At 52.5% G+C, this 26,907-nt stretch overlaps 1 protein-coding gene across 5 annotated transcripts in view; it reads left to right on the top strand.

Annotated features, from left to right (window-relative positions):
• The first annotated feature begins 6,975 nt into the window (after nt 1-6,975).
• The window catches only part of PRKAG2 (protein kinase AMP-activated non-catalytic subunit gamma 2), a 329,233-nt gene continuing 309,301 nt past the window's right edge, over nt 6,976-26,907 (top strand). For all 5 annotated transcript variants that reach the window (XM_054493712.2, XM_054493711.2, XM_063667994.1 and 2 more), the window contains exon 1: nt 6,976-7,738. In XM_054493712.2, coding sequence (XP_054349687.1) covers nt 7,625-7,738 — 114 coding nt within the window. In that variant the 5' untranslated portion in view covers nt 6,976-7,624. The remainder of the gene's footprint in view (nt 7,739-26,907) is intronic.

The following is a 26,907-nucleotide window of genomic DNA, read 5'->3' as shown; positions in this document are numbered from 1 at the left end:
AAAGTGCTAGTGAACAGGGACAGAGATAAATTCTGGAAAGGTCATGTTTGAGTCTAACTCAGGGTTTGTCAGTGGCTTCTGGGAGGAATACAGCTTCTGCAGAGAGTCAGGATGATGCTGTGCCTCTCTAGCAGGGCTTGGAAGTCAGTGGGTCTCTGCCTCTGTGCACCTGGTCCTCTGGAACATGAGCTGGCGCTCTGCTCTGCAAATGTTGCCAAGTCCGAAGGCATAGCATGCAAATCTATTTTTTCTGGAGTCTTGTTGAAAAGCCATGACTGGCATTCTAGAGACCAGGTCTGGGTATCAGCTGCATATCACTGGAATGGATGGTATCAGTGGTGCAGGCAAACCAGAGCTTCAGACAGACCCTCTCATGTAAGTGAACAGTCAGATTTGCATTGCAATATAGGATCTTTGAGGCCAGTATCATTACTAAAATAATCTTATTTGCTTGGGAAATTATTACAATTAATTTGCATTACTTAATCATGTGCCCATAGATGGGTGAGAGGTCAGAAACCAGTCAAGAGCCATATTCAGGTAATAGTAGTATTCAGATTTCCCAAGGTTAATCAGGATGTTTATCACGTGTTGAGAGCTCATAACTAAGTCAAGAACCAACACACACAGACCTTTAGTCAAATTCTGCAGCCCAGGGAGACCAAACCTTCCACCCCAACGGGAGGTAATGCCGGATCACTAGGATAAAAGTCACATGGGACACTCTGCAAAACAATTATAAAGGCAGCTGTTGGCAGAACCAAAGACTTTATTCCTAACTAATGCTGTTTACATGACAGCTACCCTCGGTCAGGAAGGGGCCATCATTGCTGGGGATTCCCTATTCTATTATTTAGCAAACAGACACCTCACTGCACAGCGCTTGTGGATACACATGCCCTGTTTGGTGAATCTGTCATTCTGTAGAACTGCTGAGTGTGTGCTTAGGTACAGAGCTGGCCAAGACACGAAGCTATTCTCTAGAGAGAAGATATGCACAGCAAATCTGTCGTTTGGGAGAACATTGCTACAGGGTTCACCTTTACCTTAATCCAAAGTACTTCTTGGATTTCACGATGAGGACTGCCTTATGGTTGACTGGCATCATGGATGAAGAGCTACCTGGAGCACAGACCAAGGAGGTGGCTGGCACAGGTGCCCAGGAAAATAAAAATGGACCCAGAAAGGGGCAGTCAGACAGTCAGGAGATGTGTTGTCCCAAAGCAGTGTTCCCGCTGGTCCTGGGCCCCTGCCTCCACTTCTCTGCGTGGATTGATACTAATGACTCCATTTGTACCAGGGAGCAAAAGCCATCACAAGGTTACACAATCATTGCCCAAGCTTAAAGGAAATAAAAACTGGAATGTGACTATTTGCCCTGTTTTTCACAATTAGATAACACCCCCTTAGCTTGGTATTCAATAAGTTATCAAAGCATTTACAGAGTCCTGAGCCCAGAACTTGCTGTTTAGTTTTTCTAAGAGTTGTAAAATTGAGCTGTTGTTGTCTTCCTGCATATACAGACCATTGTTCTCTCCATTTGTGTCACAGGCAAATAGACCAAGGCAGCTAAGATGTTCTTAGTTGGTCTCTCTTAGACGGTCCAAGGTTATCCCAAAGGCATTTCCTAAAGAGTCTTCAGCAAAGTTCTTAAAAGCAGAGGGGGCCACATTTTTTATGTTTTCCTAGAGGGCACAGCCAATTAATACTCACGGGCAGAAGTGAAATGAATGCTAATGCAGATTCCAGCAACTAGGTTTCTGTTCCCTTCATCTGTAAAGTGGATGTGATCATTCTCTTCAGGGATTTTAGTAGAAATTAGGTGAGATAGTTAATATGAAGTACCTAACATGGTGCATGGCATGTCATTGGTGATCAAAAAGTTCCTTTCTTCTTTGCAATGTGGAATCCACTGTCACTGAGGTTGGCAACTCATCAGACACAGACATCCATCTCCTGATCACAGAGGAAGCTTCTAACTGCAACATTCTAAGCACCCAGGGTAACCGTGGACTTCAAACCCATGAGGACACCCCCAATTCTAAGACTGTCTAAATTGTCAATACTATATAAAGATGATTCATGGTTTCCAAAGTCATTTTTATTTATATGGAATAACAGGCCAAATTAAAAAAAAAAAAAGCATGGGTGGGAGTAAGGGAACACGTAAGTTTGGAAAAACAGGTTAAGAGAAATTAAATAGCCAGTGTCCCCTTCATAAGCTCTAACCAAGGATTTCCTTTATGTTAACTCTCCTACTGTGGGTATTTCACTTCTCAGCAGGTTGTAGGCCCTGGCCCTGGGTGCGGCATTTTAAATTATCACCTCTGAATGAAATGTTGCCTGGCTGGGGAAGAGGTGGCTCACCCCGGCGGGCCAGTGTGTTGACCAGGATCCCTGGGAGCTGACAGCATTCAGAAATGTGTACCCCAAGTATTTGCAGGTAATGTTGGTCTAGGATACTAATATAGTGGGACAGCAATGACACAAACACAAGTGTGGTATAAAATGTGCCAATCATATCTGCCCCCCTATTCAATGTGCTAACGTGTGTAAGAGCCCTTAGCACTGTCACATAATAGAAGCTGCATGTTTTTAATTCTCATGCTCACCAGCCTGGGCCAATGATGCCCTCAACGGGAAGCAGCCTCAATGATAGGGTTTGGCTGTGTCCCCCCGCAAATCTCATCTTGAATTGTAGCTCCCATAATTCCCATGTGTTGTGGGAGGAAACACGGGGGTGGGTCTTTCCCATTCTGTTCTCGTGATAGTGAATAAGTCTCACGAAATCTGATGGTTTTATAAATGGGAGTTCCCCTGCACATTCTCTCTTTCCTGCTGTCATGTAAGATGTGACTTTGCTTCTCCTTGCTTTTCACCATGATTGTGAGGCTCCCCCAGCCATGTGGAACTGTGAGTCAATTAAACCTCTTTCCTTTATAAATTACACAGTCTAAGGTATGTCTTTATTAGCAGCATGGGAACAGACTGATACACTCAATATGCCCGTTTCTCCAACAAACTATCCCAAACCATCTGTAGGAAGGGCCTTGGGTGGTTTTTTAGTTGTTTCTGTTTGTTTTTAATTTCCAACTTACTGTGCAATGATACTTTGTAAAATTCAATAAAAAATAAATTACTAGAGCAATACAATTAACAAAGACATACCAAATACAATCAGGACAAAAATACAAGCTCCCTTAAAGAGGCCACAGAAATATTCTGAAGACCATCCCACTTCTCTTACAGATGGGGAACTAAGGGACCTGCCCCCATTGCACAGCTGGTCAAAGGCAGCTCCTCTGGCTGAAGCAAGCTAGGTGCTTTGGCCCAAGCCCGAGCCCTGACCCCAGCCCCAGATCCAGCCCCAGCCCCAGCCCCAGCCCCAGCCCCAGCCCCAGCTCCAGGCCTGGCCGAGTTCTCCTTCTCATCCTTCCCAGAAGACAAGGGGGAGGTGAATGAGGCACTGACCTCAGGTGCAAAATTTAAGGGGGTGCCAAAAACTCAGTCACCAAGATAAAGAATATTTAATGCAATATATTTCTAAACATTAGAATTTTACATAAAGATGGGATCAGTAACAGTGCTGAGCCGAGCAATATTGGCACCTGAGGCAAAAGGCAGAATCAGTGACATTGTCAGAGTTTTACTTGAAGTTTTGGCCTTTTGTTCAGCACAGATTTTACTGCATTAATGTTGAGAAGGAGGGCATAGGTAGAGCACACAGAAACAGTGAATGTCAGGGGTCATTATATGGACAACGTTGCTTGGGCCCACCACATTTAGCTCCTGGCTAGAATAACTGTGTGCACACCAACGGGAGGGGAAGACGGGGATTTTCAGAAAACACCTCAAATCAAAACAATTACTGTGTTCCTTCCACTCTGAGACTCCACCAGTCAGAAGATATGTGATCAATTTGTTAATGTATCTTTAGAAGGAAAAAAATGGCAGGTAAGCTTCTTCTGACACCATCTATAAGCAACCCCCATAATTCAGAAATATTCACATATAGAACCCTGAAGGGAAAAATCCCAAATTGTTTTTTCCTCTGCTCTCACACCTACGACAATCATCAATGTGGAAGGTTCATGTCACCAAATGTGTGTGTTCGGGGGTTCTCCCCACCGCCAAGCAAGCAATCAGTTCCGCAGGAAACACCAGGGTGTCTTCCAACTCATTTTTGACACTGTCTACCTGGAGATAGTGGCAGATCCCACAGGTTGAGGGCTCAGTCCCCAAGGCCTCCCCCATCCCACTTCACACACCAGTTGCAAGTCCAGGCATCCGGAGCTTCTGACCGACAGGTTGGGCTCTCAATTGGGGTTCCCACAACCCCCTCCCTGGTTCATTAATTTGCTAGAGTGGTACACAGAACTCAGGGAAATGTGCATTTACAGGCTTATTATAACGCATATTACCAAGAACACAGATAATGGGAGGTACAGGGAGAACAGGCAGGGAGTTTCCATGCCCTCCCCAGGCACCCCGTCTTCCAGCAGCCTCCACATGTCCAGGGATCCAGAAGCCCCCAAACCCAGACCTCTTGGGCTTCTTACGGAGACTTCATTGGACAGACACGATTGACCACCATGCAGAAATATGATCGAACAAAAAGGTATGATCTAATAGTGACTGAGTAAGCGTGGACACGCAACGAGGCCTGCCTATTCCGATCGTTATTGGCCTTTCCGTGCAGGATTTCTTCCTCTCGGGAATGGGGCAGGACCCCTTCTGAATAGAGGGTCTTAAGTCCCACAATCAGAAAGATGAGGGAGGATTAGCGTCCTGCCTTGGGCTGGTGAGGTGGTGAAGGAAGGCAGGAGAAGTTCAGAGGAGATTGTTTCCTGGGGCTTCTGAGGCCTAAAGCGCCCCAACATTATAACAAGAGACTGTGATGAGGGCGACGAGAGTGCTAAGCCAGGAACCCTGGACAAAACCCAGAATTTATACCTCGTAATATCACAAGGACCAAAAAAAATTAAAAATTAAAAAAAGGCTCTTAAAATGCAGGCAATACAGTAAAATGTTTTAATTTAGGAAGCACTAAAGTCTTTGTTCCAACAAAATTAACTCAGAACAAATTATTTTACATATTTATACAGATCCGTCAACAAAAGTACACATTATAACAATTGCTAAACACTGTCCGTAAAGAAAACATTTCAAATGAGAAGCGCCATTGCGGTTTTCTCCTTCTGGGTCACCCAGTGGAATGAGGGCCCTCGCCAGGGGCTCTTCCCAGACGTCTCTTCACACCAACCGGCTTCCTTCTGACGGCCCCATTTTCCTTTAAAACCAGTTCTCATCAAACAGGGTGGTTTATGCACCCTGGCAAATGATCATTTTGACAAGGATTAAAACTGTAAGCTAAACAGATGACACAAATGACAATTGGGAATAATTTTTAGTGGGGACAGAGGCTAAATACTACCCACTCCCCTTTTCTACTTCTAACCAATATCTTGAGCATTCAGTGGGACAACACAGTCTTGCTGGGTCTCTTGAAATCCTCTAGCAAGAAGCCAGCCAGGAGAAGACCCAGAAGTCCCACACCTGTGGGGCCAGGATGCCTGCTTGGTTGCTGAACCCAGACAGGGTCCTTCCAGAGCATCTGCCCCTGTCAGGCTCTGTCTCGAGACTGGGGATCTTCCAGGCTGGCTTCATTCTGGACCAGAGAGCAGAGGAGAAGGAGAAAGAATATAAACCCACCCCTATGAGCCAGGGAACCACCCAAGCTGTAAGGATTTTGTGCAAGCTGCTGGAACTCGGGTTGGAAAAGCCACCCGGCAAGCAGCTGAAAGGAAGGGTGCTTCTCCCTGGGTGGGCGCACGCCTGCTTCCTAAGAGATGATCCTTTGGGTGGGCTGATCATGCCTCCTCCTCTGGGGAGGGAGTCCTGCAAAAGCACGCACCTCAAAAGGAGTAAAGGCCCTATGGTGTCCCCAAAGCGACCCCTGTCGCGTTCTTTCTGCGGGTGGCCTCCCTGCATTACTGATTACTCGGAGCGGCTCAGCTGACGTCAGCATTCTGGGAGCGCCAATGACCTTTGGGGTCATCACATCCTCAGAAACTAGAGCAGGAGGGGAAGCGACCCCTAAGCCAGCACTCCCCCTACTTTCCACCAGGGAGCCGAGGTCGCGCCATCCTGGCGCATCGCGGGTGGGGACACACCAGCCCCCTCCCCCAACCCCTCTAGGGCCCTCGGCAGCAGGCGGTACCGGATGCCCACCCGGGGCTCTAAAGGACCTGGGCCGCACCGGGAACCCTCGCCCGGGTCTTCGAGGCCTCCCCTTCTCCCAATTCTTTCCGCAGTATCAGGAGCCCTACGTTTCCCGCGGCGTGGGGACACGCACTTACTGCGGATCCACTGCGCAAACCTTGATGAACCTGAAAAAAGCAGGGTGGGGTGGGGTGGGGTGGGGTGAGGGTGGGGTGAGGGTGGGGGTGGCCAGACCCTGCTCGCACCCAGCGCCACGCACCGCTCTCTGGGCGGGTTCGAGTGCGCGCGCCGGGCGGGGCGGGACCTGGGGGCTGCGGTGTTTCGCGAAGCACGTGCTGCTCCGCGCGCAGCGCCCCCGGAGACTGTGGGCTTCCTCGCTGCCGGGTCTGCGGCGGGGCGGGGGCGGGGGCGGGGGCGTGTTTCAAAGGGTAGGGCACACAGTGAGACGCCGAGAGGCGGGATGGATCCGAAACCAGCTCGCAGCGAGTCCCGAGCGGCTGCGTCCTCCGCAGGGGTCTGGGCGCGGCGACGAGGGCGGCGTGGGGCGACGGGGAGCGGGACGGTGGCGCTGCACGCCGCGCACTTCCTGTTCAACACGCGCCGCCTCCCACCACCCGCGCTCCCCGAGCTTGCGTCGGTGCCAGGCCCGGCCCCTCACTGTCCCCTTGCGGTCCCCTGGGGCCGCGGCGCGGCGGGGGGCGAGGAGCGGGCGCCCTGCCCTTCTTGGCCCGCGGGGCTCCGGGCGCCCCCTCCGGCGCGTGGGGCCGCGAGCGCCGCCGCCAGAACTTCTGCCAGCGGCCGCCCGTAACCCAATTGCGCAGAGGGCTCGCCTTGCACCTCCTCTTCCCCTGCCGCCCTCCCTCTCGCCCAGAAAGGAGGACGGACCCAGCTGCAGTCTCCGAGCTGGTTTATTCTGCGGCCGAGGATTACATTTATGCACGAACGGTCTTACTGGCTCCAGATTCCCCACCTGGGCACAGGCATAGGAGGGTTGTTTTCCAAATTGCTGGTTTTAATTGCACCTGCCTTTCAGATTACCTCTGGGAATCTGTGGGAGGAGCCGAGAGGGTGGAAAATGTTTCTTCGCTTTGCAAAAGGAAGAAAACTTTGTCACCCAGCGGGAGACCTCAGCCACGAGTAACCCGGGGAGACACCAGAACCGGGACGGGCTTTGACTGATTTGCCTGCGAGGGTTCCGTAGGAAAGGACGCTTGAACTCGGCGCTTCGGCGGCGGCGGCGGCGCGAGTTCCCTGCTCACCCTCCCTCCCCGCGGAAGTCCCCACGAGGTGGCTTCAGGGTGTAACAGAGCGCGCGGCTCCTGTCCGAAGGCAGCGGCCGGGGGAGGGAAGGAGGGGACCGAATCCCCGAGGAGTTTCCCAGAATCAACTTCTGGTTAGAGTTATGGGAAGCGCGGTTATGGACACCAAGAAGAAAAAAGATGTTTCCAGCCCCGGCGGGAGCGGCGGCAAGAAAAATGCCAGCCAGAAGAGGCGTTCGCTGCGCGTGCACATTCCGGTGAGTCCCAGCACTCGGTCCCCTGCTCCCCAGCCCTCCTGTCGCTTCCGTCCCCGGCGCCGAAGCGGTTAACGCTGGACGCCCCGCGCGCGCCGTGCGTGCCCCTCCTGTCACTTCGGGCGGCTTGGGGAAAGGGTAGAGGGACAGGGCCCGAGCTGGGCTGGCGGAGCCGGGGCTCGATCTCTCTCTCTGCCCGCGTGCAGCCCGGGCTGGGGCTCCGCCTAGGGCGGGGGCTGGGCGGCTGCAGACTAGAGGGGGCGCCGGGCGCGGCTGGTGGGCGGCTGGGCGTAGCCGGGTATCCAGCCGGGTGCGGGTGCGGGGGGCGGTGCGTTGTGTTGTTTTGCTGAAAAGGGACGGTGTGGACTGCGCTCCGGGGAGGTGGAGCCCGCGCTCGGCTGCTGGAGACGGAGGGAGGGGAGGGGAGGGAGGAGAGGGGAGGGGCGGTGGGTGGGGAAAGCAGCGGGGCGGGGGTTGGGGGGAGCTGTATAGCTGCGCCTTCCAATGCACCCCCTCCACTCCAGTTTCCCCTCGGGGCGTTTCTGGGCCTGGAGCTGGGGTCTCCTCTGCCGCCGTTCCCTTCCCCCGCCCCGGGAGTGTACTTTGGGTCTCTGTGGTATTTGGGGGCTCGGAGCTCCCTAATCCGTGCAGGCTGCATTGAACTTCAGCCCCGTCCGCGCCAGCCGCCCGGGAGGACATTGGCGACTCGGATCTGCCTGCGGCTTCACTTTGTCCAGCCAGAGGGGCGGCGGGCCGGGTGGTGGTTCTCTCTTCGGAAGGCGCCCCGGTAGCCCGCGGCCACTGTTCCTAGCCTCCCCGTAGCGGGGTCGGGTGGTGAGAGGTGTGGCCCACTGGGTCACACCCTCCGCCTCAGCCAACCAAGTAAATGTTTGTGTTTGTGTACACACACACACACACACACACACACACACACACACAGAGCAGAGTGCTCCGTGGAGAAAGTTATTTTGCTCTCCCGGGGCAGGGTGGGAGTGCGCAGTGAATGGGCTGTCCGGACCCCGCATTAAAGCTAATCCTTCCCGACAGCGTCAGGCGCAGCTGGCATGGCCGAGACAGGTCACTCACTTCCCACTGTGAATCCCAGGGGTCACTGCCCCGTGTTTGCTGAGCCACCCTTCTTTTAGACGTCCCGCTAAGGTCCTCCTGTGTAAACTCCGGCCCACACGTGTCTAACGCTTGTGTGAAGAGGGTGGAGTCCAGGGGCGGGGCTCCAGACACCTGATGCCAAGTAGCCCCACAGGGGCCCTGGGCCAGTCCTCCCTGGCTGGGAAGCTCTGGGGCAGGAAACTTGGACCCCTGGCTGCTGTGTGGTAGGACCCCAGGTGGTGACTCGATTATGTAGGAATAAGTGTTCTATTTGAAAATGAAACATTCTTGTTTACATCTCTCATGTAAGGCATTTAAAACCATGTTCGTGAACTAAAAGTTAGATGTTGCTGCCACATGCCTCTTAAACAGTGATCACTTGAGCTAACCGTGTAACTACTGTTTCTCCCATTTGTCAAATGCAGGAAATAATACCCGTTTTTCCTGCTTTATATGGATATTGAAATAAAATGATTCACGGGAACATTTTTTGTTGTTTTTTTGGTTTGAGTCAGGGTCTCGCTCTGTTTCCTAGGTGGGAATGCAGTGGTGCAATCATGGCTCACTGCAGCCTCAACCTCCCCAGGCTCAAGTGATCCTCCCACCTCAGCCTCCTGAGTAACTGGGACTACAGGCATGTGCCACCACACCCATCTAATTTATTTATTTTTTTTTGTAGAGATGAGGTTTTACCATGTTGCCCAAAGCTGGTCCACATGGGCTGGGCTCGAGCGACCTGCCCACCTTGACCTCCCAAAGTGCTGGGATTACAGGCGTGAGCCATCACACCCATCTCGGGAGAACTCTTGACAAGTGTAAAGTGTCCTATAAATGTATGGCTTATACATATACATATACATATACATATACATATACATATACATATACACATACACATACATCAGACACCTAGTTTTTAAAAAAATATAGAGAGAGAAACAAGAACATGCCATTGTCCAGTGGCTGGGCCATTTTGTGTGGCAGCCACATGGTGAGGCTGGTTCCAAATGCAGGGTGTGAGTGATGTGTGGGCGTGCCCGTGGGGTGGTGCCAGCGATAATGTGAGACAAAATCCAGAACCAGAAAAAGGATTGTGAGGCCAGGCCGTGAACGTTGAAAAACCATGTTATAGTTGGGGTCCTCGGACCACCCTTCTTGCTGCCAGTGGTGACTTTGGCAGCTTTTCATAACGTTCTTGGCATGAGCCAGCCCACCGCGAAAGTAGTATGCATTCAGTTATTCCACAGTGGCTGAGGGTGACCACGTGCCCAGGCTCTGGTTAGGGTTAGATCTGGCGAAGATCTGCCCAAGTCCTCACAGGGCTTGCAGTTGCTTTGGGCACCAGGGAGGTCCCCTCATCTGCCTAATGGTCATTACCTATTGATCATTGTGCCAGGCTAGGTGGCAGTTATAACCTCGCTGGGAAAATGAGGCTTTCAGACAAAGGCTAGCAAATGATCCAGGGTCATATGATGACCAGTGCAGACCACACCTGCTTCTAGAGGCAGAAGGAGTGATGACAGTGGCCTGATGTGTTCAGAGAGACTTTACACCCAGAGATGGCAGGCGGGAGTCACATAGAAGTGTGGGTGATACTCCCACTAAGGAACCAGTGGGAGCACCCCACAGAATCGGGCAGGAGGGGATGGCTGCTTCCAGGTGAAGAGCCACGCCTCCTGGAGGAAGGGTTTGAGAGCTAGAGTCATAAGAAATGCTTTGAGACTGGATCAGGAAGGACCTGGCCATAGGGTTGCCAGCTGTAGTAAATAAAAATACAAGATGCCTAGTTGAATCTAGATTTCAGATAGGCAATGAATCATTTTTTAGCATAGGTATGTGCCATGCAATATTTGGGATATACTAAAACATATCCATTGTTGATGTGAAATCCCAGATTAATGGGGGTGTCGTGTATTTGATCTGGCAATGCTGCCTTGAAGGCCAGGCCTAAGGAGTGAGGACCCCCTCCTGAAGGCATGAAGAAGCTGCGGTGGACACTGTGGATAGCTTCCTCCTGGTGCCTGGGCCCAGCCCACCCTCACCTGCAGCCTTGTTGGACAACCTCTTACTCGTGTCTCCCTCCCCACCTGAAGGAATCCTCTCAGACCCTGGCAGCTTGCTCAGCCTAGTGCAGGGACCCCTGGAAGTCCTGGGATTATGCCCTGAGGGGCAACCCTCAACCCAGGAGGGGTCCAGTTGGTGGCCAATGGCCCAGCCGCCCTGCTGCTCAGTGGGAAGTTCTGACCTGGGTTCTGCAGGGTGCCTCAGGGGATCCCTACCAGGGTGGGGATCCACAGTGTAACCCAGTCATTAATGTACCTTACTGGCCCTTCTGGCCAGTTCCTGCCTCAGTTTCCCCATTCCCTTGCCCGCACTCCCTGGGATAAACTCCTGAACCTAAGTTCCTGTCTGAGTGTCTTTTCTGGGGGGACCTAAATTAAGCAGCCATTAAAGGTAAAGAAAACAGCACTCCATGGGAATCAGCCTTGAAAAGTGTGCAGAGTGGAGTGATGGGAAAAGGGCTGGTGTCAAGGAAACCAACTAAAGTACTTTGGCAAAAGCCCAGGGTAAGGGTCCAAGGGCCTGAACTGCAGTTGTGATGAGAGAATGCAGAAGGGCAGACCTGGGACGTGAGAAGGCCAGCCTAGTGGATGGCAAGGGGTTGAATTGGCAGGAACTGATGTGGAGGTATTTGGGATAAGGGGCCGGTTCTTGGGGAAATGATGAGTCTGGTCATAGCCCAGGTGTATCTCAGCAGAGGGCAGCACGTCCATGGGGAATCACATTTGCTTCCTCACCCCAGCCTCAGAGGATTGTGGTGTGCAGGGACTGCCATTGCCAAGGACATCTTGGATTCTGAGGAGTAATAACTCTTGAAAGGCACTGTGGCCCTGGCTGGCCTGTGACTGGGGTCATTTGGTGGCCTCCTGAGACCCCTAGTGCCCAACCAGCTTGTCTTTTCATTGAATTGGATTGAGTCGTTTTGGGGACCTCAGCCTCCGGCCCATATCATGAACAGAACCGTGGCCTAGGGTGTTGGAGGCAATTGTTGCAAACCTCCTCTCTCGGGCTCTGATGATTTTGAATGTCCCCACTGCCCACTTCCTGTCAACAGCCCGTCTAGGCCTTGGGACACCAAGAAGGAAGAATCCATTTTAGGGGACAGCCTAGGGCCAGTGGGTAGTGGCCAGTGGTGGAGACCTAGAACTACTAAGTAATTTATCAATTGAATTCGGTGATGGCCGTGTACTGGGGAAGGGAACATGGCCCTTGGACCTAACGAAGATGTTGCCTTGCTTGACTTCAGCCTTTCTTAGGCATTTTGGGTCACCTTTATGGGCACAGCTACACGGTCTTGGAGGAGGAGGGGGGAGGATGCAATGGAGAGGAAGGGGAAGGACTGAGGGCAGATTCTATCCTGAGGCCATGCTGGCGTTTAAAAGTAGCAAAGGGCCGTAGAGGTCAGAGTCCTGGCCTGTTGGCATCCCGCCTTGGCTCCCTGCTCTGAGCCTCCGTGCCTCTTGTAAGGCATGGCTGATCACGAAGGTGATGGGAATGGTTTTAGGAAGTAATTCACTGGAAGCGTAGCTGTGCGTGGTGTTCTGCCGAGACTTTGGTAGCAAGCATGCTCTTTCTCCCTTATGTCGGTCTAAGAAAAAGCAGCTTCCCTATTAGTGCTAAAGTCCATAGATCCCATAGACATGCTTTAATCAAGGCTGGCTGGCATGTCGTGCGTCTCTGGAACTGTTTCAAGCCAATGACAGAGCAGGAGACCCACGGAGAGGGAAGACGTCAGAGAGACGGACCCAAGGCAGAAGTCTTTGGGGACACTGAGGCAGGCTGGAGGAGTTCAGATGGTTGCTGCTGAGTGGGGCATTTCTGTCAGAATGCACATGTCGCTGGCCCTCTGGGGAGAGGTGCTCCAGAAAGCCTGCACAGTCGCTGGAGACAAACTAAAAATAGTGCCAGGGAGCTGGGCAGTCACAACGTTTGCAGAGATGGGACTGGGCTTGGGCGGGCCTGTTGCCAGCAGTGCTTCCCCCTGCCACATGGCCTCAAGGGAAGCCCCGCGCTGCGAGAAGGCCACGCACCCTCCGTGCTGGCCATGGCCTGGGACCTTTGCACCCAGCTCCTGCCCCATAGCCTCTATCCGGCTGGATGAACCAGCTCGGGAACTCCAGGATGAGGGTGGGAAGGGGAGCCGCGTCCTGCCCCAGGGCTGGAGGATCGAACCGTGACAGTGCTTTGTGCTCCTCACACCACTGAAACGCTCTGGATGGAAGCCTCCGCAAAGGGAAGGGGGATGCTGTGTGGCACAGTGGACGTGTCAGCTTTGACCTTGGCCAGTTTGTACTATCCTGAGCAAGATTTACTGGATTAGGGTTTAGGGCAATGTTTCGCAAAGTGTGGTTCCTGGACTAGCTTAAGTAGAAGCACCCAGTGTTTGTTTAGAATATAAAATCCTGCTTCAGCCCAGACTTACTGAATCAGAATGCCTGAGGGTGGGACCCATGAGTTTGCATTTTTCTTAAGCTTTCCAGTGATTCTTGTACCTACTGGGGCTTAAAAACAATTGGGTACTATTAATAGCTTCCCTGGTGTAATAGTGTTCCATTTCTTCTGTCCCCATGAGTTATATTTCTCTGTCTGTCTGCCTATCTATCTATCTATCTATCTGTCTATCTATCTATCTATCTATCATCTGCACCTTTTCAGCTGTCATTGAGAAGAGATATCCTTGACTTCTGTTTGACAAAGGCAATTCAACATTTGGCTTCCAAATAAAGATGAATGCCCAAACCAGCCTGTAGCCAGGGCCGCCCATGTGGGCCAGCCCATTAGGCCATGCTGCAAGCTTTCTTGACTCAGCCCTTCAGTGGCTTGATGCATCTTAGATGCCCTGCCGTAAGCTCCAATAGGGCCCAGAGTATGCTATGGGAACCTTCAGTAGTCAAGCTTCTTGGTGATGGGGTCCTCAGACTGGCTTGTGGCTCCAGAGTTTTTGACAAAGCTTGGTTGCCGCTCTGCAGCACGCTGGGTGTGAGAGGGCTGATCAGCGAGGGGGTGTCCTCAGTGGGGCACAGCACATTGGCTCAATGCCACTTGAGCACAGCCCAGTGCTGGTCCTGGAGGGAACGGGCAGCTAGATAGTGATGTGTGATCACTTCCTCGAAGACTCCACCACACAGAGGGCGCAGGGATGCCCATGGAGCAGCTCACATGGGGAAATAGTGCAGAGCCTGCACAAACCTATGGGCCTGCGGAGTCACCTGCTCAGTGACTTGCGGGAGTCACCCTGGAGCTGCCTCGTCCTCTTATCCCTACTTCACAAATGGCCAGCTGAGAAAAAGCCTGTTCATCATTACATGGTAGATGACAGGGTTAATTACAGTGGAGGTGAAATGTGCATCTCTGCCCTCATCTAGCCCCCGCTGCCCTATTCACGGTTGGTCCTGGTACCTCTTTATGGAGGGTTCCAAGATTCTTATATAAACAAGGCTCTACATACTGCAGAGGAGCAGCCTACTGATGAATGCAAAGAGTTAAATCCTGGATCATGATTTCCCAGCTCGAGTACTGAATTAACATAAACAGAAGCAGCAGCCAGCAGAGTTGGTGGGTTCAATCAATATTGCATCTTTTCACATGTCACAAACTTGTTAGGATTCTCAGTGCATTGCTAGTGTCTTTTCCTGCCTCTTTTCTTTGAACTGCCCCCCCCAATAAAACCTCTCAGATCAATATTGCTAGTTTGCACTCAGGGTTTGCAATTTTGACTGTGCTAAACACTAGATTGGCGAAAGAAATCATTTGGAAGCACTTTTTATTTGCCAACGCCTCTTCATCTACTCAGACTTCGCTTACGTAATTTGTAAATCAGTTTGTATCTTCTAAAACTTTCAGGCAAATACATGTGCTCTTAAATATTCCTGTTTCTTGGCTGTTTATTTTCTTTTGCTTTCCCTGTTTTCCTATAAGAGCTGATTTTGGTGTATTCAGCTCATGGCCAGTGTCTGTCTGTTTCTAGGCACCTTTTTACATTTATGGGGGCTGCTAAGGTTACCGAGTGCCACAGACACTGACAGGAGCCCAGTGAGAATGTGGCTCACCCGTTCTCCTCCCTCCACCCTCCCGTCGGCCAAAATGGGACCAGTGAATGTGATCACCGATGAAGCAGCAGCTGTCTGCCGTCCTTTCAAGACAGTGAACCAGCCCATCCTGATAACCCCACAGTTCTGTCAACATCGTTTAAAATGTGCAACAAACAAAGGCCGATGGGCAGCTGAGCTGTGACGTTGAAACAGAGTGGTAACTTTGCTTGGTTCTTTAACCGTGACTCGCTCTGAGATGAGCAGAGGGGCCACCTGAGAGTTAAGCTGTGTCCTTCGGGCTTAACCATACGGAGTTCTTAGAACCCCCCGCTGTTACTCATTGCAGGGCTTATGCGCCCAGACCAGAGGAAGGGGTTAGCTGTTAACTGGCTGAGCTTCCCCAGTAGAAGAAGGTGATTTGGTGGAACTGTATTTTAGCCCTGCCTTGGAATGGTTAATTGGAATCTCACTCATCTCTTTCTTCCACTACCTACTTTGAAAATAATTTAATCCCTGTCCTTTACTTCCTGTTGACAGGAAGCCCTCTCTGCCAACCCATGGCTGGTCACGGACCAATTGGATATCACCAGGCTTTGGGGCGTCTGCCAGGGCCTCTGTGTTTTGATATACTCTGACCTGGCAGTGAAGTTGCTGATGAATGTACGACAAAGACCAGTTTGCTCCATAACCCCAGGCTCCCAGCGTCTTTTCCATGAGCCAAAGGCCTGGTCCTGGAGGGGGGTGCCCTGCGGCTCTGTTGGCCTTCTTCCAGGGGAGTTCATTGCGGGGGGTAGCCCTGCAGTGACCTCCACTGTGCTGGGGAGGGGAAGAGGAAGGATGCAACAGGGTGAGGGGAGAATTTGAGAAAATAGGATGCAAATTCTCAACTTGTGAATAAAGAAATAGAGAGTCATTGCTAAGAACCATGTTTACGCAGGGTTAGTGCTGGGACCAGAAACCAGTCAGCTCATTTCTGTGTGCTTTCCAGGGACTGGGCTGGGTGTCAAGGACACAAAGATGAACAGTGCGATGGAATTGTATTCTCCAAAAAAAAGGTCGAAATCCCACACCCCCTGCACCCCGTACCTGTGAATGGGACCTTCTTTGAAATGGGGTTTTTGCAGATGTGATTAACATATAGATTAGGATGAGGCCATTAGGACCGGCCCTCATCCACTATGCCTGGAGTCCTTCTAAGAAGAGGGAAATTGCATCTAGAGGCACAAGCAAGAAGGCCTGTGAGGGCGGAGGCAGAGATTGCACAGCTGCTGCCACGAGCCGTGGAATACGGGCCGCTGAAGGGTGGAAGAGGCAAGGAAGGATCCTCCCGGAGGTTTTGGAGGGAGTGTGGCTCTCACAGCACCTTGATTTCAGACCTCTGGCCTCTAGAGTGATGAGAGAATCCGTTCTGTTTTAAAGCCCCCAGTATGTGGTGCTGCATTATCACAGCCCAGGAACCTAATCCTACAGGGCCCTGCCCTCGAAGCACAGCGCAGCCACAGCCTCCGTCTGATAGAGCTGTAGGGCAGGGGCTTGCACTGAGGGGTCCCACGGCATGGCCTGGAGAGGGGGCCAAGGCCCTAGGAAGGGGTCCCAGCGTCCCACTGCCCACAGCGCTTTGACACTCCCTTCCTTCCAAGGTCTGGGTCTTTCCTTGCGTCCCCTCCTCCCACTGCTGGAAGTTCTAGTATGGAGGGGCTGTGAGAAAACCAACGTGATGTGACAGAGGCTGGTGTGGCAGCTCCGGGACCTGGGCCTGCTCCCTCTGTCCAGAGCACCTCCTCTTTGCCTGCACTCCCCTCCTGGGTGGCCACCAAGACTCAGCCTCCTGGGGCCAGGGGTGCAGAGGTGTGTGCGAGGGGTGGGGGTGAGAGAACAGCTCTGTCACCTGCTCAACTTCCAGAAGACGGGCAGGCAGGCGGGCAGGCTCCATGCAGCCATTTGTCTGTTGGGCTAATGTGGAAACCATTTACTCAGCTCCACCCTGCTCACCACCTCAGCCATGCCAGCAGCCATGGGGTGGTGGGCTTGAAGCAAACATCACCTGGGCCCCATCCTCATCTATAGCATATGTTGTAATAAGCACCCCAGAGAGCCTTCTTCCTCCATGCAACCTAGATATGCTTGATGGGGAGTTGCATTCATGGTGCTGATGACCGATCAATATTGTTGATTGTATCAGATACCATCTGGGGTGGCACAGTTGTCATCAGATTGAGCTAATATTGCTGAAGCACTTGTTATATGCCAGACGTGTGCTTTTATATAAGCTGTCTCTCTTTATCTCTAAAGTAATATGTGAAATATTAGTATTGTTATTAGTCTTATTATCCTTAATGTAGAAAAGACAGCGTAAGTTTCACAACCATTCTAGCCCAACCTGCTGAGAAAAGCCTCTTTTGTGTCTTGTCGGGTTTTTGGTATCTCTGCTTGGCTGTGGCCCAGATGCCCCGCGAGCAGCCAAGGCCTCCTTGGGGTAGGGGACGAGGCTGGACGGTCAGGCTGAGGCTGGACCGTAGACCCAGAGAGGGCGGTGTCTGCTGCTTCCCTGCGGTTTGCCCTGTGTGGGTCAGGTCTCCATACGCTTTACTTGGCCCCTTTCTAGATGAACGTCATTGAAGGTTATTCTTTACCCTTCTTATTTCAAAAATAAATAACCTGCCTTCTCCACTTTCTTTTCTTTTCTTTTTTTTTCTTTCTTTTTTTTTTTTGAGACAGAGTCTTGCTCTGTCGCCCAGGCTGGAGTACAGTGGCGCGATCTCCGCTCACTGCAAACTCTGCCTCCCGGGTTCACGCCATTCTCCTGCCTCAGCCTCCCGAGGAGCTCGGACTACAGGCGCCCACCACCACACCTGGCTAATTTTTTGTGTTTTTTAGTACAGACGGGGTTTCACCGTGTTAGCCAGGATGGTCTCGATCTCCTGACCTCATGATCTGCCCGCCTCGGCCTCCCAAAGTGCTGGGATCACAGGCGTGAGCCACCGTGCCGGCCTCTTCTCCGCTTTCATAGGTTCCGGTCTCCAGTTCTTCTTTCTCAGTTTGTTGTTTTTGCTTCTTAAATAATGGAGATTAGAATGAACACTACACTCAGAATCAGGAAGCCCTGCCTGGCGCCTCCGTCACCGTCTAGGGGCTTCTTCTCACTGAGTCATCCAGTATTGACCGCAGCCTGTTGTGTGCCAGGCACAGGGGTCTCACTGTGACTCACATGGGCCCCTCTCTCCCCTCACAAGGCTTAACCTGGGGTATGCCGTCACCCCATCAGTTCACGTCTGCTGCTACCAAAACACCAAAAACATAGGGACTGAAAGCCAAAGAATTTATTCTTTCTCACTGTTCTCTCTGTCAGCTGGGAAGTTCTCGTGGTTGGGGCTGGCTTGGCCGATCTCTGGGGTCAGCCGGCAGCTGGGGCCCAGGACAGCCTCGCCTGCATGTCTGCCCATCGCCCAGTCGGCTCCATGCCAGCCGAGCCACGGGGACGACTGAGCCGTGTGTCCAGCAGGCCATCCAGGCAGCAGCAAGAGGGCCAGCCTGAAGCTCAGGGGTTCCTCAGGCCCCTTGGGCATAGCAAGTCACACGGCTGAGACGCAAGGGATGGAGGGACAGACTCTGCCTGTGGATGGGAAGACAGGTCACATGGCAAGGTCATGTGCACAGGGGCTTGGAAGGATTTGAGCGGAACCAGTCATTTAACCTGTCTAGATCAGTTTACATATATAATACATTCATATATTATATAATTAGTAGTATATAAAATTGTTATCTAATCATATGCTATTTAAAGTATATCCTATATGTAATATGTGTAATATGTAATATACATATATACACTTTGAAAAAGAAGGCTGGAGCCTAAGTCTGCGTTTGGCTCAAGCACCACGGCTGTATGGAAACTGCTTTGTCCTGGGGGCAAGTGGCTTTAAGGGGCTGTGGGTGAGGGGCGCGCAGAGCAGTGATGGGGCCTGGATCCTTCCAAAGCTGGACTTTTGAGAGTGTCACCTGAGCCCTCCCATTTGCACCACTGAAGATGAGTGAGTGTCTGAGGAGATATTTCGCCCCTGCGGAGCTGCCAGCACCAGGAGAACACAGAGGTCGCTTGTCTCCTCACCACTCTGCTTTGCATGTTAGGTGTATTTTGAGATTTCTGACATGACCCTGGGGCACAGGTAATAGAATATTTTCAAAGACAGAGGGAAATGCTGGGCAGTGATACCAACCTGGTCTGGGGAAGGAACTGGGCCAGGTGACCTCCCCGCTAGGGTTGCAGGTGCCAGGTGTGGAAGTGGCGCAGAGGGTGCATGGTAGCCCTTGGGAGAAGGGAAACAGGAAGCTGCACCCTGGACCGCCATATCATGAGGAAACAGCCCCAACAGGTTAAGCGACCTGCCACGTCGCATGGCTGGCCAGTGGCAAAGCAAGGATTGAACCTGGGCTTTTGCACTGGAGGTGTGTTGGGAGGAGAGGAATCCCACCCTGGCTGGTCAGCTGCTGTGGCTACAGTCAGGGAAGGGCTTCTGGGAGCCAGCAGTGCCGTCTGCCGGGCCCATGGCTTTGTGCCTGAGATGCCTGCTCTTGAGGCTGGAGGTCAGGAAGCCGGTTCACAGCAGTGCTTGTTTTGTGCTATTTCAAGACAAGGGCTGTGGGCTCCAGACTCCATTCTCTATCACCTCCCTCCCCTTTTGTCTCCTCTAGATGTGGCAACATCAGTTCTCAGGAAAGGCTGAAAGCAATGTTCTGTAGGCTCCGCATGCAGGCATAGAGCTTACTACTATGATAAAATACAGCATAAAGGCGGGTAGACATATTTGGTTCTTGGTTCCTTTTTTTTTTTTTTTTGAGACAGGGTTTTGCTCTGTAGCCCAGGCTAGAGTGCGGTGGTACGAACACTGCTGCCTGGAACTGCTGAGCTCAAGCGATCCTCTTACCTCAGCCTGCTGAGTAGCTGGGACCGCAGGTGCTACCATGCCCAGCTAATTTTTTGATTTTTCATAGAGAAGGGGCTTCATCATCTTGCCAGGGTGCTCTTATACTCCTGGGCTCAAGCAGTCCTCCTGCGGTGGCCTTCCAAAGTGCTGAGATTGCAGGTGTGAGCCACCGTGCTGGCCTCATATTTGGTTCTATTCCTTGTTAAATGATGGTCTGCCCTCCAGTGGCCTTTGTCACCTTCACTTGAAGGTTATGCTCAGCTGGTGAGTCTGTGCCTCTAGCTTTGGCCACTCAGTGGTGAAAGAGGGAAGCAAGCTGGACTGAGCAGAGGGGAAGGGCAGTGAAGCATTCACACCAAAGGCCTCAGCTGACCCCTTGGAGCATTCTGGAACTGGGATGGCCCTTCAGAGTTGTCCCAGATTGAGGCAAAGGGCTCCCACACTGTCCCTGGAAAGGGGATATGAACTTGGGTGAGGCGAATACCGTCTAGTGAGGGCAAGTCTCAGCCAGGCACTCAGCTGAGTACCAGCGGCTACCAGTGCTCCCTGTACCCAGGGACTTACCAGTGCCCCCTGTACCTGGGGATTTACCAGTACTGCCTGTACCCGGGGACCTACCAGCACTCCCTGCACCCGGGGATCTACCAGCGCCCCCTGCACCCCAGGACCTACAAGTGCCCCCTGCACCTGGGGTCTACCAGCGCCCCCTGCACCCCAGGACCTACCAGCGACCCCTGCACCTGGAAATCTACCAGTGCTCCCTGCACCCGGGGACCTACCAGTGCCCTCTGAATCCAGGGATCTACCAGTGCTCCCTGCACCCGGGGACCTAACAGTGCTCCCGGTACCCAGGGACCTACCAGTGTCCCCCGCACTTGGGGACCTACCAATGCTCCCTGCGTCTGGGGATCCAGGAGCCACACACCATGGCATCCATGGCACTGCGTCCCTTTCTCATAATAAAATCTCATGATTTTTCTTTCGAAGTGTCCAGCCTGTCTCCTTAATTAAACCATAAGCTCCTTTAAAGATGGCATGCGTCTACACTTTGTCATGTCCCAGTCCTGAGGAAGCCACCTCTCACACAGCCGACCTGAATGTTGACGATGATGATGATGGTGAGGAAATGCAGAAGCTTAACTAACAGGGGGAAAGAAAGAAAATGTGGGCCGTCTTTGAGAATGGAAATGCTTGGTTAACTCTACGACCCAATTTAGAAAAATCTGAGCGAACCCGTTATTTACAAATCTTATGGGAGCCACATATCTCAAAGAGAAAATTTTCAGACAAATCATGTCTTGTTGGTTTCAAAAAGAGGCATTTTTTTTTTCTATCCAATCTACTGGCCAGAAAAAGAAAGGCAGATTTTAGGCACATTATTGTGTTGCTTGTTTTTTTCCTTTACCTCCCACTTGGAAAAGTTACTTGGGCTTTGGCTCAGGCTGATTGACTAGTAACAGCATCCTGTGTCTGGCAGGAGGCATCTGCCATGGCGGGATGGTCCTCTGCCTGGAGACAGGCTGGGCTCCTAGACCTTCACACAATGCAGAGCCTGGGGGCCAGATGCCAGTGCCTTGGGCCTCATTCCCTCAGGGACCTCTCTATTTCCTGGTGCCATTGGAGGAGGGAGCATCCGTCCACCGAGGGGACGGGCATGGACCTAGATGTCCCTCGTACTAGATTCTCAAGAACACAGTCCTGTGTGTGAGCAGGAAGATGGGATGGTTTTCATCTTGCCAACGGAAGAGTGGCTGCTGGGGAGGGAGCATGAGTTTGGGCGCCAGAGGCCAAGGTCGCAACCCCAGTGTCACTGATTGCCCCGTGTCCTATTGGGCAGTTTACTGGCACAATCTAAGCCTCAGTTTCCTCACCGGTAAAATACAGAATATAATCCCCACCTCGCAGGACTTGGGGGAGCATGACTGAGATGCCACAGTAAAAAGCAGGATGTGTGTGTCTAGAAGGGTTGCCTCCCTCTCCCTTACAAGCAGCCCATGGGAGGACCCTAAGAATGTAGCTGTGGCCACCATCCCATCCCAGGTTTTTTGGGGATGGCCCCAGATTAAGATAATTTTATTCTTTTCAATGGAGGTGATTCTTTTTTTTTTTTTTTTTTTTTTTTGGAGACAGAGTCTTATTCTGTCACCCAGGCTGGAATGCAGTGGCACCATCTTGGCTCACTGCAGCCTCAGCCTCCCAGGTTCAACCAATTCTTATGTGTCAGCCTCCTCAGTAGCTGGGATTACAAGCACACACCAACATGACCGGCCAAGTTTTGTATTTTTAGTAGAGATGAAGTTTTGCCATGTTCAGGCTGGTCTTGAACTCCTGGCCTCAAGTGATCCACCCCTCAGCCTCCCAAAGTGCTGGGATTACAGGCATGAGCTACCATGCCTGTCCTACAGGTGATTCTTTAATCGTAATTTGAACGAGATTTCCTTTTTAATCCCTCATTAGGCTTTGGCTGAATAATTTGCAAATTTGTTCAACAGGTCTCCTTATTCACACTGAGACAGGCCAAGGTCCTGACCCCAGAGTGAAGCCAGCTTGAGCCCCCAGGGCTGAAGGTACTGAGCCCTTAACTGAGAGTGAGAAGGCTTAGAAATGGCCTTGGCCTTGCGTCCACGTGCCAGGAACTTGAAGGCAAAGTCTTGGGGTGGGGCTGCAGAGAGTTGAGGTCGGGGGCAGAAATCTAACCTGGCAAGCTCCACCTAGAAGCAGAATGCCAGGACTTCATGGTCCCTGGAGTCTTGTCTGCCTCCACCTCCCTCTACCACGAGCCTATCGTGACCCCAGTAGGGTCATGGCACGAAAGACAGGTGGGCAGACAAGGGGAGACAGTGTTCCCTGGGCTAGAGCAGTGCCCTCTAGGAGAGGTAGGGCACAGCAGGCATCCTTGGGAATCAGTTCATCAGGTTAATATGCTTTTTGTCCTCTTCTCCTTGGGGCATTTGCCGTCTAATGGGGAACTCATGGGGACTTTGCACCTTGACTCCAGAAAATAAATATGGGGCTTTTAGAGAACACTCAGGCTCCCAAGTCATCTCCTAGTCCGCAGTAGGCCTTGGGTGGGGTGGGTAGGCTGGGGGCCACGCTCTCCCTCTGTGTCTTGTGGTTGGTTTATTCCCAACGGGAGAGGAAACCCATACCCCCTTCCACAGGCGAGGCCTTGGGCACCACAGATGGCACCCATCAGTGCTTGTCTCTGATTGTCCATGAGTACAGGTGTGGATGCCAGGGAGGAGAGGGGGTGGGGAAGGACGAGCAATGTAGAGATGCAGGTAGCCATGTGTGGTGTTGGAGGAGTGAGGTGTTTGCAAGAAGTTCTGGTTCTCTTTGCTGCAAAGCATGGTGCAAAGCACACCCAACCTGTGGTCTTACCTCTCCATGGGTCTGTCCTGGTGCCCCTTTTCTGCCCTGCCTCTGGCAGGAGGGGCTCCACGGAGGCTGGAGAAGGGGCAGTGGCTGGGCATATCGCAGTGGCTGGGCACATCACAGCTGCTGGTTAATGAGCTTAATGGAAGGTAGATGGAAGCATCCGATAGGCAGATGGAGCCCCGTTAGTGACTGGAAGGACCCCTCCGGGTCCAGCATTCTAGGCTTCTGTGATAATACCTGCTAAAGCTCCAGGTGCCCGGCCACCTCCGTCAGCCCAGCCCGCAGTCCCACCTGCAGGTGGCGGAGATGGAATCTCGGACTATATCAGGAGATGGGCACTCCCATCCTGCAACCCTGCGTCCCTCCAGCGGCATGGACTCAGGTGACTCCCGTGGCCTTGGATTTCCAGCTGATACCCTGAGATGACTGCTGTCTAAATGGGAGTGAGGGACGGCTGTTTATCAGATCATTCAACTGCTTGGCCCTGGACAGAGATGGAGATACATCCTCGGTGCCTTAACCTGCAGCTCTCACCTGGGACAAAAGAGGATGGCTGGCAAGTGGCTGACGAGAGCAGAAGGGGAGCTGAAGGTATCCAAGACCACTCAGCTTCTGATGGCACCAAGGGACTGCTCTGGCACTGTGGGCTGTGGCTGGCAGCAGACCCAGCCAGGCCTGGGCACACAGCCTCAGGCAGGTGCCACCAGATCACTCACCTCCGCTCTCACAGCCCTCGCCCCTGGGAAGTCTTCCCTATTCGCTCATCCCATGGCCCTTTAAGCATGTGTCCTTAGCTGTGTCTCAGTGAACACGGAGAGATGTGCTGTGCACTGCCCTCACTCTGAAGACCATGATTCCTGGCCAGCACCTTTGTCTTCTTTACAGAATCATACCTTTCCACAGGGCTGGCAGTCGCATCCCACCCTCTCCACCCACAGGCCTCATGGAGATGGTGGGAAGGTCTTGCCACAGCTTTCTGCCTCCACCACCGTGTGCAGCAGGGACTGGCTTGCGGGTCTCACCTCGCCCTGCCCCCTCTGACACCGTTCCCCGCGGAGCATTCTCTGGTGTGCAGCACCCTTAAAGCACATTCACTGGGCATCAAAGGACGATGCACCCAGATGTGGTATCGGCTCTTTGCTGGAGGCCCCAGTGACCTGTTTTTCCTCTGGCTCCTCCTCAGGAGACACTGGACTTTCTGAGCTTTCCTTGACCTGAGAAGTTTCTGAAAACTGCCCTTGAGTCACTGAGGCCAGGGATGGGGCTGGACCTGCTGTCGATGCCAGCCTTGCAGAGGAGCAGCAAGAGGGGCCTCCGAGGGGCGAGACAAGGCCTAGGTACCCGTCAGCTCCATCAAGACTCCTGGGGGCAGAATTCGTGTTCTGTACATCTTTATGGTCCCTCCAAGTGCTCCACACTGTGCATTCTGCATAGCAGGTGCTTGCTGAATACCTCCTAGCTACCAGCAAAGCATCTTTGGATTGCTAGCTTAGACCAAACCCATCTCAGCACTGGAAAACTTTCAAATCACAGGAAGCCGAGAAATGGCTGAAGTGAATGATGATGTCGCCCCTTCTTCCAGCAGCGATGGTGTCAGGCATGGCCATGGTCCAGGACCATTGAGGAGGCAGGACTTCCCTTTCCCTGTAACTCTCTCTTCCTGTAGCGCAGGGGTGGTGTGTGGGGGGGTGGGGGGCAGCTGAATAGGGGAGGGGAATAATGTGGTGTGGGAGATATGGGTATTTAACTATCCACTGAGGCTCACCTAGTCCAGTCCCTGACACGTATCTTTATGACACCTGGATACCAAAAGTGGCACAAGATATGCATAAACAAAAATAAAAATAATTGCCATACTGCTTAAAGCTCCAAGGAGCCAGGAGCTTCAGTCGCCTTCCCAACAAGTGGCACAGATTGGGCTCTTCAATAGGCCGGCTGGGGACAGCTGTGGCCGAGGCTGGCAGGGTGCTGATGAGTGCTGGGGAACTCGGGATCAGCCCCTGGGGAGGGGAGGGGAGGGGAGAGGAGGGGAGGGGATGGGAGGGGTAGGCGCGGTGCAGGAGAGGCTGGGCTGCCCCACAGTCTCAGCCAGGGCGTCGGCCCACCCTTCCGAGCCTTGCTGGGTAGCAGCGGGGGCTGGGGACAATCATCGGTGGATGCAGCTGTCCGTGGAAGAGGCTGGGGCCTTGGGAAGGTGGCTCCTCCAGCCTGGGCTGTCCCCATAAGGGGCTGGCAGCTGAGGGGCCACAGCACCACCAGCAGTGGGGGAAAGGAGCTCTTCATTCTCAAAGAGAGATGGGAGAGGCAAGTCCCAGCCCTGTACCCCTTAGGGAGCAGCCAAAGGAGTAAAACCCACAATTCTTTATCTCCTATGTCCCATTCCTTCCTAGTGACAGGAAATCACCGTTCAGGGTTGTATTGAAGGTGTTAGAAATTGTATGCCCGCCTTCTGATGCTCCAGCGAGGTGGCACCTGGCTCAGATGACTTTTCAGAACAGACCTGAAGGGAAAGGAAGAGCAACAGTGGCCACAAAGAGAGCGAGCGCTCCCAAGCCAGCAGGTCCTCAGCATGCGTGGGTGGCAACTGACTTCAACCCCACACAGCTGTGTGCTGGTGCTGCTATTGTCCCCATTCTACAGATGGGAAAATCTGCACAGCAGAGGCCGTTGGCAGGGGGTGGCGTGGCCGGGCATCAAGCCGGAGCCGTCTGGCGCCTGAGCCCACACACAACCGCTGTGCTGAACAGACAGATGGTGCCGGAAGGCAGCATGCAACCCGAGAAAATGCGTGGAGAGGAGCGGGCTGTTGCTTTCCAACCATTTTTAAAGGCTGACTATAGATGCATTTATATGAAGTCTTTTTTTTTTTTTTTTTTTTTTGGTACTTCCAGTTGCTGATGGGTCCACCTTGGGCACAGCCACCTCTCACAGGCAGACCTGGGCATCGGCCTCATTCCTCATTTCTGCAAAGCTCTGTAGGGCTCAGTGGTCTGGGAGCTGGGAGCTGGCGGGAGCAGAAAGGTCCTGAATGTCACCCAGCAAAAAGCACTGACCTTTTCCGGCTCTCATCTCCTACACCGTCTTCCGCAGGCTGCTGTGAGTTCTGTGCTCATCCCTTACACTCCCTGTGGGCTTTTTTTTTTTTTTTTTTTTTTCAGCAATGATCAGGCCTTGCCTAATTGCAAATAGATGGGTCTTAGGATTGTTTTTTTGTTTTAATGTTGCCTGCAAAAATTACACTGGTTAGTGTCTCTGGAGCCCTAAAAGATACCACCTTTTACACAAAGCTGAAAGCAGTAGACTTTGGGCTGCAGTCCAGTAGTTTCTTTTGTCACCATTTTCTGTTTCTTTCCTCCTTCTCTGCTCCATTTTCTCTCCGCCCTTCTTGTTGTCTTCTGCCTTCTGTCCCGTGCCTTCTCCTCCTTTATCTTGTCTCCTTAGAGCTGGGTTTCACCAGGCTTGAAACACCTGCCTTGCGATCCAGTTCTCTTCCCTGTGGCAGCCACAGTGGCTGATGAGGCACAGGTGACCGTGCTCCAGTGGGGACGCCCTGACTGTGTGCGTGGCTGGTCTTGTTTTTCGGATGCGGGCATTCACCGAGTTATATTCGGTGTGGGTGCCACACTTACGTCTTTCACATATTTTGCCATTTAACTCATCAGCAACTCTG

The sequence above is a fragment of the Pongo pygmaeus genome, chromosome 6, assembly GCF_028885625.2.
Source record: "Pongo pygmaeus isolate AG05252 chromosome 6, NHGRI_mPonPyg2-v2.0_pri, whole genome shotgun sequence".
Taxonomy (NCBI): Eukaryota; Metazoa; Chordata; class Mammalia; order Primates; family Hominidae; genus Pongo; species Pongo pygmaeus.
This window is presented reverse-complemented; position numbering and strand designations above follow the sequence as displayed.